Consider the following 12878-nt stretch of genomic DNA (forward strand, 5'->3'; position numbering starts at 1 on the left):
TCATGTCACCAGCCCTGACAGTTCCTGCTGAAGGTGAAAACTTTAAAAGTGAACATCTCTGGAGGGAAGATAAAAACCAATCTGGCTGGCTTTGCAACAAATGTCTTCCAGCTTAGCTGAAAATGTCAGAAATGTCAGCCTGTTTGCCTTCGGACAGCCCAAAGGCAAAGGTTAAGGCTGCTCAGGCAGGACACAACGTCAGTCAGGACCGAGAGCATTCCCAGCCACTTCCCAGCTAATCCAGGGTGCTTTTGTTGTAGTCTAGACTGAAAATGCTTTGCTGCATGAAGGCAGACTGAAAATCTGCCACTGTTTAGCCACTGAAAATCACTGTGAAGAGGGACTGCCTGCAACAACGCTGGCTGTTTTACTCACAGGCAGGGTTTTTAACCTCCTGTGACTCACAGCTGAAGAAGAAAGATGTAGAAAACTCACAATTTGCTCTGTGCATTGCATCAAGTTATTCAATGGAGAAGTTGGTATTTTAACATACACATTCTCCTCCAGGGGACATTGTGGATACTGAGAGGCACACAACTTTCTAGCTATTTCTATACCATGGCCACTACCATCCCTTTTGCTTCAATTCTGTGTTCCTCAAAATGCTGAACAATTACGCTTTTGTGGAAGCTTTTTTTCGTGGTTTCAGGCAACAGACTCCTTTTTAATTCCTTCTGAATTAACAATTTTGTAACAATGGACAAACGTTATGGTGCACCCTTGCTATAAGCAACAAAACCCTTAAGACTCTTCTGCCGCTTAACTTGGTGGATGGCTGCTTTGATATTTTCCATTATTTTGTGACAGCACTACCTTGAGGTTCCTCTGATTCTTTTATTTCATGTAACAATCAGGTCTGGAATAATAACAACAGTAATAATAATAAAGCAAGTTTTTGATTTTTAAAATGTTATTACTTGTAAACATTTTTTCTCTTATTGTAGAAAATCTCTCTGCAAAAGCAAATATGGAGGAATTGAAGAAGTGTCAAAAACCCAAGCTGTCTGCCCAAGTCTTCTAGCAGCTTTCTAACTTCCCTCAAAATTGAGGCCTTGGTGCTTCCTACTGCCAGCTGGCAGCCTTGATTATCTCCTCATGAAGAATTAGACACACACAGATGGAAAATGTTTTCAAAGATCATCTGTCAACGTAACCACCTCCCAAGAAACCCTAATACAATGCAAAGAGTTCCCCATGACTTCGCTTGAAACGCAGCAGCCTCTGTGGGGGGCTGAGGATTTTCCAAGAACCCTTGCAACTGAGATGAGAAATATATCGTGCTCCCTAGGAACTGGGTTATCTCACAAAAAAGTTTCTTCCACCATTTATTTATTCATTTATTTATTACTTAATTTACAATTAATTTATTTATTACTTAATTTACAATTAAATGTCTTTGAACACAAGACCTGTTTTTACATCACAGGAAAACTAGTGAACTGTTCCTTTTCACATGTCAGTCAGAAACAACAGTCATTTAAAAAATGTTGGTGACAACTCCTTGAACTTACCCTTTCCATCTTTGTTTTTCTTTTTCACAGATATGTTTGGAGTTGTGGTAGGGGACTCAGGACGAGTGGGTTTTGGCTTCTTCCCTGAAATAAACCACCAGTGAATCAACTTCAGATTAGAAAAAAAAATAAAAGAAAATAAATAAAAAAGAACAAGGAAAGATCTAAAAAAAAAAGAGATACTTGTTTTCTCTATTCAGAGAAGATTCAATTTTTAATCATTTAAGAATTCAGTTCTGTTCTGATTTTTTTTTCAATTTCTGCAATATGATTGATTCCCCTATAATTTTACTGTGCTTATAGTAAAAATTATGCTCACTTTTCCAAAGTCCGTGTGCCTTGGAAACTTCCGTGGCTTTTTAGGTACTCTTAACAGCATTTAATGCAGAAGAGATGAGCAAAATAAGCTATAAACTGTGGTCAGAAGAGTTTCAATAGAAAAGGCTCAAGTTAATACAGAGAACTATCTTGTTCAGCCATTGCCAAAATGGAATTTAGGGATAAAACAACACTGTCTGATTATTTAATTGGCTGGAAGTCCCCACTGATAGAAGACAACTGCACTGTCGTGTGAAGAAAACACTTCTCAGTCCTGATCTTTCTTATTCCTTTCTCAGTGCTGGCTACAGGTAAAGGAAAGAAAGTTGGTTGTTTTTTTTTTTAAAGTTCAGCAGAACCAGTAAGTGGCTCTGAAAAACTCTGCTTTTTAAAGCCAGAAACACGGTTGCTCTGTCTAGTGTGATGACTGGAAGAAGTTACAAGTGATGACAAGAATTTGAAAATGTTGAGAAATCAACTATGTAAACGTAAGTGGAATAAAAAAATTAGGTCATACTGAAGTATTTTTCAAGATCAAACCCTGAACCTCTTCCTTCATTAGATCTCATTCAATATCAGCTTTTAGAGCTACTGTAATGAATCAGAAATCTTCAGAACGTATTTATGAAATGATAAATCCCTCTCATCAGGTTTTGCAGTGATCCTAGATAACAGTACCTAAACTGTTCACATACTGCCTTTGCTCCTTTGAGGCAGAACAGTCCAAGCAGACAGGACTCAGAGAAACACACTTCTAATCCAAGTAACATACTGTCATAAATTAAGATCTAAAGAAAAGTATTTTTCTTTTTCTCCACTTATTGCATTTCCAAAGGAGTTTACATTCCACAGAGGTAGGACAAATAGGTCTGTGCCATCCCCATCACAGTGACATTCCACTTTCAGTTTTGTTTTTAGGGGCTTCCTTAATACGAGAGACAAAACTGCAGAATAAGCACAGGATCACAGAATTAGGGTTAGGGAGCTTCACTAACTCTCAGCTAAAATGCTCAAGGCCAACCTGGGCTGTCTGCTTTGTTTTAGATTTCCGGGTATCTATTAAGAAGCCATAAAATAGACTGGTTTGAGCACTCTCACCTTTTGTCATTCGCAGTGTTGCCTAGTCTACCTTTGCACTTTTTCCTTTCTTTCTCCCTCCCTTTTGTTTTTTTTTCCCCAAACAGGAATGGGAGTAGGGATATCTGGTTGACAGCTACCGTGAGGGAAGACTATGAATGCATGGAGCCCTCTCATTTTCTTGCTTCAGTTCAGACAAGATTCATGACTGAGCATGGGACACAAAGTTCAGCTTTGGCCATTAACCACCCTGGCCATTAACGCCTTCCTTGATTTGAATGACAACAGAGGGAAGAAATCCTACAATACTGGTTTTGTCGTACGTGGTCATACAAAACAATTAAGAACTACTGGAGTACATTTTTAGAATCTTTATATCACTGACCATCACTGGTTGCAAATAATGTCTTTTTTTTTCTTCTTTTCCTTCCCTAAAATGTCTAGACGAAGTCATAGAATCACAGAATGGTTTCGGTTGGAAGGGACCTTAAAAAGCATCTGGTTCCAACCCCCTGCCATGGGCAGGGACACCTCCCACCAGCCCAGGTTGCTCAATAAGAGTCATTTTTCTGTAGGCTACTCCTACAGTCTTTAATGGGTTCATCCAGAAGTCAGTCTTCTGTAGGTCAGCTACTATGGCACTGGAAACCCCTCAGGGTAACTCTGGGTAAGTGCTTTTCTCCCCTTACACGTTATGGGACGACTGTTCAGGGCTCATTTTGTTCCCCCCTCCTGCCCACATGTAAATACAAGCAGTCAAGGAGTAGGGAGTGTTCCTTTGATGTAATTAGTTACCTGGGTCTGAATGAGAGAGGGTTTTAAAGCAAACGAAGTGGATGAAGTCTCAATTAAGTCATGACTTAATTACTGCTGGTCACCTTCAGGAAATACAAATGCTGCTCACATATAATGCACTTTTGATTACAGATAAGCTAGGCTACTAAATACAAATTCTGCTGCTGCAGCAATTCTGGGTCCTCTTACCTCAACCTAGACTACTTGAAGACATCCCGTCTGGACAGTCCTCTACCACAGACTTATCCAAAATTAGAAATCAGTGACGTACGCGAAACTTGTTTACAGAAGGGTATTGATTTTAGTGCTCTAGAAGTGGACTAGAGATAACTGAAGATGATGTTTTTAGACGATGCTGCGAACTATAATCTTCATACACTGATACTATCAAAAACACAGTTAGCAGAGACACACAAGATATGTTTCCTTTGTTTAAAAGAAGATATTTACTGAAAGTACATTAAGCGTTAGCACACTTCCTCCTTTGGTTCAACAGAGCATGAATTTGTTCCATGTCAGCGTACATTACTACGTTCCTTTTTAAGAGAGAATTTCACAAAGAGGAAGGGTGCAGAATGTGCAGGAGGCTAAGAGGGGCTGCCATCGTTTTGTACAGATAATGGAATGTATGATTTTTATTTCCACTTTCCCATTTTCATGGTTGTAAAAACACTTCAGGTTCGACGTTCCTGTTCCAAATGGATGTGATATTTAGAAAATGAGATGTTTATCCCGAGAGAATATTTTTTATCAAACAGGAAAAAAGATTGATACACTTCTTTGCACTAGCAAAAGTGGAACTAAAGGAATTCATATAGCAAATATCCAAGTCTCTTCCTCTGACATCCCTTTGTTCTTCCAGCCCTTTTGCTCCGTAGCTCAGCAGCTCGGTGCTCAGACATTCACGAGCACAACCATCCTGCTGAGCACGGGGCTGGAGTGGAGCTGACGGGTGGATACAGCACACATGCTGCAGCAGAATGGCTCACAAGGAAAACAGGTAAAAACACCCTGTCACTTCTGGAGAAGATGTTCTTGGAGAAGCTCTACTTGGCAGTGCCATTCCACCTCAGTTAGCTAGCAGTGCTCTGCGCAGTGCAGCCCTACAACTTCAGCTGTTGGGTTAGATATGCTTTAAGTCCGTAAGAAGATCGCGGCTGGCATGCAGATGACAAAATGTCCACAATCCTCTGCTCTGCCACAAAATTGAGCAAAGGAAGGGAAACATACTGCACGTCTGAAGAACAAAACTAATAAAACCTGCATGTCATTAGAAATGCACTGCAAACTAAGTAACATTTTGCAGCAATTGCTGTTGGACAATGCTTTATAAATCCCTGCATGTTTTGATATAACACTTGAGCATCACTCAGATCAGAACATTGATCTACAGGAGTCCCAGTTTCACTGAAAACTGGCAGTTAATGAAACTTCAAGTTGTAGCATCTTTTCTAGCATTTCTTCTACCAGATATAATGATTAAAAAAAAAAACAAACACACTCAATGTGGAGCAACCGACTTTTTAACCTACAGCTAGCAAGGAGGAAGGAGTGGGAGTAAGCAGAAGCACAACAAGAAAGAGGGTATGAAAGTGTCAAGCCAAAGAGGTTAAAAGTCTGGCAGACAGAGGCTCTTTGTTTTGACCCACACAGCAGCCAACATTAAGAAGAAGAAAAGAAAAAACAAACAGTTAAAGTCTTCTTACAGTTGGTTATCTCATGGTAGTTTCCCCAGCAGCCCTCTCAAGCAGCTGCTGGTAAAGCTCCCTTCCACAGCAGTTTCAGTTCAGCTTTCTGACGGGAATCGGAGAGCTCCTGACCCACACCCGTCCCTAGCAGGCCTTGTGACACACACGGGGCTCAGGAAGCTCCCGCAGCATTTCCAGAGGCCTGTATGATGTCTTTCACAGATAACTACCCCCTACTGCAAACGGGACTGGCACTTACTATAGCGTGCAGCTATTTAGAAAGAAGAAAAAACAAAAAAAGCACAGTTTATATGGAAGAGAGGTTAAAAAAAGCCCTCAATCTGATCCCATATTCTGCACAGACTGAGCATTTTCAGTAGAAGCAAAACAAGAGCTAATTAAAATACTTCAGCACTCGTGGCAATAGCTTGTAATGCAATTTTCCTCTGAAAAAGAACCTGTAAATAGGAGCGAGCAGAGATCCACGTTTCCTGTCAGACAAGCAATCATTGCTACCTCTCCAACATCATCAGTATCTAAGCATCAGTATTTGTGCTTGGAGTCCCAGTAAGAAAATCCTTTCTCTGTATTTCCAGCTGGGGACACCGAGTTATTCTGACGTGACATCCAGCATGGTTCGAAAGACTCACGAGAGGAGATAAGCATGCCACTGACTGCTCTCTACTCCACACCACTGCTCTGCAGCAGCATCTTACCTTTTTTCTTCTTTGGTTGTTCATATTCGGGAGTCTCTGGCGACTCAGCGTAAGGGTCTGGGGCTTGAACTTCCACCACCTCGGGGATCCCATCAAGTGTGACTGACACATGCGTAATAGGAGCTACCATATCTTCATCTTCCGTTGCACCAAACATAGTTGCTTAAGGGAAAGGGAAAACAGGAAGATTTTCACACAGCCACAAGGACTTTTAAACATAGAATGAAATAAAACTATGACACTTATTGCCTCCATGGGAGAAGAGAGCAGTTCATAATTGAATATATCCACCCATAATCATAATCACCCATAATCTGTATTAAAACAGAACAGTTTAATGACATAACCTGCTCCCCTAAAAAGCACTATTACAACGTGCTGACACATATTTATTCATAGGTAATGCAATCTAAACATGTAAGTATATGTTCTTCTATCTTACCAACAAGGAATCACAGAATGGTTTGGATTGGAAGGGACCTCAAATATCGTCTAGTCCAACCCCCCTGCCACGGGCAGGGACACCTCCCACCAGCCCAGGTTGCCCAAGGCCCCATCCAGCCTGGCCTTGAGCACCTCCAGGGATGGGGCAGCCACAGCTTCTCTGGGCAAACATAAACAGATTCATCCTCTATCAGCCAAACCAAACAGAGCAGTCTAAACAACCTCACTTTGTTCACACCTTCCCTCTGATCTTTGATTCTTCCTCACCCATCAATGTTCAGCTGTGGGCTCAACATGTTCTCAAAGCAGTGGCTTTGAAGCTGTAGGCTTCAGTGCCTACAACACGGGATTTCTCTTATCTAAACTACATGTGTAAAGTCTGGAAGCAAAATATTCCTACCCGTTCCATGCAACCACAAAATACTGACTCCCTCCTTGTTTCAAACAGGCAAACAAGGCAAACAGAGACTGCTTTGCTTTCATACAAAACTTACTTATCCTTTTTTCATCCAGCATCGGACCAGGGGAGTCCATATTGAGCAGTGCTTCGGCAGCCTCAATTGTTTCAATCGTTTCATCCCCATTATGACAAGATGCTTCAACTGAAAGCAAGAGAACATAATATTAATTGTAACCAAGCTACAAACTGGACTTAAAGGTTCAGAGTGATATTTATTTATCATTTGTAGCAAGAAAGCAGCAACTACTCTTCTACTAGATGAGCAGCAACGGGTTTTCTAGGGAGAAAATGTGCAATGCAATCACTTCATTCCTTTACTGCATTATACTTTTACAATTATATGTATTAGAAAAACAACCTTTCATTTCTGCCCTGTCTTTCTAACCCTTCCACTTGCTGATCAAGTACATGCAGCAGAACACGATGCCTGTAAGACCTGAAAAATGCTACTACCGCAAACGATATTCTCAACAGTATCCTTAGAAAACCTGCTCTTTCTTCTTACGGTGGTCAGAGGATTATTCTTTTTTCAAAATAATTGTAGCATGGCAAAAAAGAGGTAAACGTTAATTCCACTATCAAGTAGCATAAACCTTGAGAACAGTTTAACACCTTCTTTTATAAATCGTTTTGTTGGTGGAAACGCACAGGCCAGCCTTCCTTATCCTGTGCCATGAATTTTGGCCTATGTTAGGTATTTCGCTTGCATTTATCAAAGTGCTACAAAGGGCTGTGCTAATATTCCCCTCCCTAGGATCAAATGAACCTTAGTTACTTTCTTAGCCCTGCAATGAGTCAGCTTCAAACCCTCTCTTGTGTTTAACTTTGAGGAATTTTGGGTGGGGTAGTCACACATGCACAAAAAAAAAAAAAAAAGAAAAGAAAGAAAGAAAGAATGAGACTGACTAACTGACAGAGCAAACAAAAACGTACCATAAAACACACTGACCTCAGAAAGAACATTTCTTCTTCGCATAAAACTAAGAGGTTTATTACAGGAAGTAGAACTGCTATACTATTTTTTAATCACAGTAAAAACAAAGCACCCAGCCCACCAACAATAATCAATCCCATAATAATAAAAAAAAAGAACAAGAAAGACAATTTCACTCCAAATGCTCACAACTTCAGCAACTGTATCACCAGAAAAGGATGAAGATAAATGCAGACACTCAGACGCATCAGCCCTACCTCCTCCACCCTGCTGTGATTTACAGAAGCCTCCTCACCTCCCAGATTTTTTTCTTGACCTTGGTACTACCACGCTGCGAGCATCAGAAGCTCACACCCATGCACAGTGAAGGTGATGTGGGTGTTGGGCACCTCTGCCCTGCAGTCACTGTGCCTGGCTTCCCTGCCAGCTCTACGGCACCTGCTCCACCCAGTGCCTCGCACAGAAATTCAAGCAAGTCCAGGCCCCGTGCTGCTAGCTGGTGTCTTATGAGAAACGTGGGGCTGGGGAGGTTCCCGTTGTGAAATGAGAGAAGGGGAGGCAACGAGCACAGAATGAAGTGCACAAAGTGAGGCAGGGCAGCGAACCGGTGGCACTTCTGTCATGCAGCCTGCGGGGTCAGGAGCAAAGCCGCAGAGCATCTCGGGCCCAGGCTGGCTGCCAGAGCCTGACAGCTGCCCCGGGCACTGCCCGGCAGCTGGGGAGGGCACTGGATGCAAGTGAAGCCCATTCCAGGTTGTAGGCAGGCTCACGCTTGGCCTGTCGGTGCTGCTGTAACCGCTTCTGGTTCTGTTCTGGAGTTTTCTTTGGCCCTGCCAGCTTCCAGCAGCCTCACGCTGTCAGAATCACAGAATCATACAGGTTGGAAGAGACCTCCAAGACCATCTGGTCCAACCATCCCCCTACCACCAGTGTCACCACTAAACCATGTCCCCAAGCACCACGTCCAACCTCTCCTTCAACACCCCCAGGGACGGTGACTCCACCACCTCCCTGGGCAACCCGTCCCAGTGCCTGACTGCTCTTCCTGAGCAGAAATGTCTCCTCATTTTCAACCTGAACCTCCCCTGGCACAACTTGAGGCCATTCCCTCTGGTCCTGTCACTGGTCGACCCCCAGCTCCCCACCCCTTCCTTTCACGAAGTTGTAGAGAGCAATGAGGTCTCCCCTGAGCCTCCTCTTCCCAGACCAAACCCCCCAGCTCCCTCAGCCGCTCCTCACAGGCCTTGTGCTCCAGGCCCTTCACCAGCTTCATAGTCCTGCTCTGGACACGCTCCAGGCCCTCGATGTCCTTCTTGTAGTGAGGGGCCCAAAACTGAACACAGTACTTGAGGCGCGGCCTCACCAGAGCTGAGTTTGAGCGGACTCTGGCCGGGACAGGACCAGCCAGCTTTTTACAGCCGACAGCGAAGAGCTAATTGCTTCCCTCGGCGCCTTCATGCCCCGCGCCCTGTCCCAGCTGCAGTCACCCTGCCGCCAGCCAGCTCGGCCCACGCAGGGCGATGGCCACACGTCGCTGCGCCCCAGTCCCGGCGTGGTGGAAGGGCAGGAGGGAGGAGAGGCTGCTTGTTCAGGCCCCGGGGCCAAGGAGCAAACCTTCACGCCTGCTTTCACGTGCCGAGGCGGCCGAGCAGAGCCCATCCTTTACTCTGAGCAATGGGGGAAGCCAGGCAGAGCTTCCCTGCTTCACGGCGCCACTGCGAGACGTAGCCCAGCCACAGCTGAAAGTGCTGAAAGGAACTTTTAATTATTGTATTAGCAGCAAGCTTAATATAATTTGATGCTCACAGTAAACGTAAGGAGCAACAGCTACAGGTATCTGTCTATCCACAGACACAGAATGCCAAAAATAAGTTTCTTAACTGCGTTAATCCCCTTACTAACACCCGTTCAGCCTCTTCTTAGAAGATGACTTCACAGGACGGTTTGGGCCAAATTAATCATCCTCCGCTGCTGAAAAAACAGGGATGTGGTTGTGCCTCCTGTCTCTGCCCCTGGTTCACGATCCAAACTCCTCTCACTTAACACGAGCCGGGCTTCGCACTTTTTTTGATCACGCAGTGAGGCAATTTAGTCCCATAAAATGGCTGGAAATAATTTTGGATTACAAGCACTCGAGAGCTAAGCCAAACAAGCTGTGGAGTGCCACACAGAGCAGGTCAAGCACAAGCTCTCTGTCCTACGAGCAGCATCACTCCAGACGGTCCTCAGAGATAACCAGCTCGGCTAGCAGGGCAGGCTGCTGTCTGTTATTGTAGTCTTCCCCCTTAAGGTTGCCAATACATATTCCAATCACGTGAAATTATGATGCAGTCACAGATTTAAGAAGAAATGGGGTTAAATAGCTTCTTTGTCCCACTTGGGTGAAGTCACGGTTGGCAGAACGGCGTGGGTTTTTCATTTCAGAGAAGCATCGTGTGTCAAATGCTATCTTAAATAGGTAGAAACTTCCAAAAGGAAAGAAAAAAAGCTAAAGAAAACAAAACCACACCCAGAAGTATTTTTTTTTTTTCCCAGGGTACTCAAGCCCTTGTTTATCTGAGCAAGCCACAAATTTAAGCCTGTGTACCTGTCTGCCAATTACAACCCAATTACTGCAAACGCGCGTTTGCGATGAATCAGAGCCCACAGCCAGCACGAGGCCTGCCCAAACACGGCTTTCTGCTCTTCTCACCTGCTGGGGAAAGAAAGGAGATACCCAGCTGGAAGTTCCCTCCCTCAGCCCGAATTCCTGCTGTCTGCTGCCCTGCCTGAAAGCTTTAACACCTCTCTACACGAGCAGGATCCTAACGTGGTGGCCCCTGCCTTGTCCAAAAGGCTCGGTGATCCCATCCCACCACTTCCAGTGATCCCACCTCACTCGTACTTCTCCTGGCCATCATCTCCAGAGAGCAAAGCGAGCCCTTGTCTGGGCAAGATAAGGGCTGTGCTACTCACAGCTGTATTTAAAGGTAGCGCTGATCTTACTAGAGACAAAAAAAAAGGGGACCACAGAATCTCAGAGTAACGTTGGAAGGGATCTAAACCTGCTCCAAGGAGGGAGAGATCCATCACACACAGCCTGAGACCTCTTTTTTTCAGAATGACTGGCTGTAAAATTTAAGTGATTGCTTTTTAATCTAAGTTCTGCATGATTGTTAACCAGAGCTGGAAAACCAAGTGCTGCTTTAAGAACATATGTATTTCAGGAGGCCTATCCATCACACTTTGTTTTCTTTTTTAAACAAGGCTTTAAAATTTACAAGCAAGATCATCTCATTGGGGAGCTATATGGAAAAACACTCCTCGTTTTTAACCAGATGGTATCAGCAGCACTGAATAACTTCTCTGCAAAGTAACTGAGACCGTAGCCTTTTTTTTTTTTTTATTTTACAACTGGCATGTTGTCAACTAAAAATCCTCATGGATTAAGGCTGTGAAATCCTGCTTCCAACCAAATAGTCCTTTGGATTTCTTTGCAGCATTATAAATGATTACTGAGCACACTGGGGTTGTGCTGGGTAACAGCACCTAGCAACTCTTTCCCTTCGTTCTCTTATCGAGCACTTTGGCTTCTGCCATCAGTGCTAGAGGTTCACCACACAGACAAGCCAAATCCTACCTACCTTGGAAAGACCATACAAGAGCTTTGGAGTTGGTTGTTGAGCTTCATTCCTCCTCCAAGAGAACCCCTATTTCTGTGCTCGGGACTCAGACTAGGGCACGGTGCAAATTTTCTGCCCCTCACGTATCCAAACCTTGTCAGCAAGGACCCCTCACTGATCCCACCCTAACAAAGCCAGCACAGGTGAACCAAAAAATGGCAGAGAGTTTGATTAACTATTTTTTTTTTATATATTAAATTTTTATTTTTTATATGATTTTTTTTCATATTAAATATATGAGATAGGAAAAAAAAACTTCAGGAAGTTGCATAATCCAATTAGTTCCTCCTTCCTATGCATCTAAAACCCTAATTAGTTACATTAATAAGGTAAATAAAGTGTAGCAAATCATACCATCTGACAAGGTGGCCTGAAATTTACGATACAGGAAACTTTATCCCCCGTGTTTTTCAGGGAGATAAAAAAAATCAATATTCTCGTCAGTGATAAAACTTCTAAGTTTCTTCTAAGATAAGCTGGTTGTTGGCCACCTTCCTGCAGGGTTTCAAGTAAAACATGCTGTTCCTACAGCTGTCGTGTTCTGCAGGTCATAATTTATGCTACAGATAAGTCATCATGGGTGTGTAATAGCTGTGGTTTTGAATGGCTTACACTATATCCTATAGACAGAAAAGCCTACCAGAGTCTGCATTTCTGCAGATCCAGCACTAAAAGCAGACCTACCTCTAATTTCTGGTAGTTTAGGGGAAAAGAGAAGCTTAAGTTATGACAGACACAGTATTGAAAAACTTGTAGCTTCAAAAAAGAATCATGAATATTAAGCATTTCTGAGTAATGTTTAGTCATAAATGATGGCATTTTCGGTTTCATTTTGCTGGGAACTTCAGCCTTGTGAATATTTTAAACTGGAATTAGCGCAGTCTTTACAAGGTCTGATTCTCTCTCGATGGCATAATGTGAAAGTGACTGAAAAGATTTGTACAGACTTCAAAGAGCAAAACAATGCATTTCACTGCTGGGAGCAAACATACCATTAACATCAAGACGGGAGCTTCAAAGAGAGGAAAAAAGCAAGCGAGAAAACAGAGGAGGTGGGAAATTTTAGTTATGATTAGCCCCATCCCACAAGCAAGCCACTGCAAAATGTGTTTGCACGTGGACTGAGAGTTTGGTCTTGGTCTGTGCACCCGCAGCCCAAAGGTGGTGCAGGGAGGTGATGGAGGGCTCCTTGGTCCTTCTCTACGCCCTCTCCCCACTCCCATGGGGAGTCCTGGCCCCGTAACCATGCTTGAGGCTGGCAGGATGGCTCCCT

At 43.5% G+C, this 12878-nt stretch overlaps 1 protein-coding gene across 1 annotated transcript in view; it reads right to left on the bottom strand.

Annotated features, from left to right (window-relative positions):
• ELF1 (E74 like ETS transcription factor 1) overlaps window positions 1–12878 on the bottom strand; it is a 74091-nt gene that overhangs the window by 11492 nt on the left and 49721 nt on the right. The window contains exons 4-6 of the mRNA XM_032207375.1: window positions 7044–7151; window positions 6106–6267; window positions 1512–1595 (exon numbers count right to left, since the gene is read on the bottom strand). Coding sequence (XP_032063266.1) covers window positions 1512–1595; window positions 6106–6267; window positions 7044–7151 — 354 coding nt within the window. The remainder of the gene's footprint in view (window positions 1–1511; window positions 1596–6105; window positions 6268–7043; window positions 7152–12878) is intronic.

This window comes from Aythya fuligula, chromosome 1 (assembly GCF_009819795.1).
Source record: "Aythya fuligula isolate bAytFul2 chromosome 1, bAytFul2.pri, whole genome shotgun sequence".
NCBI classification, from domain to species: Eukaryota; Metazoa; Chordata; class Aves; order Anseriformes; family Anatidae; genus Aythya; species Aythya fuligula.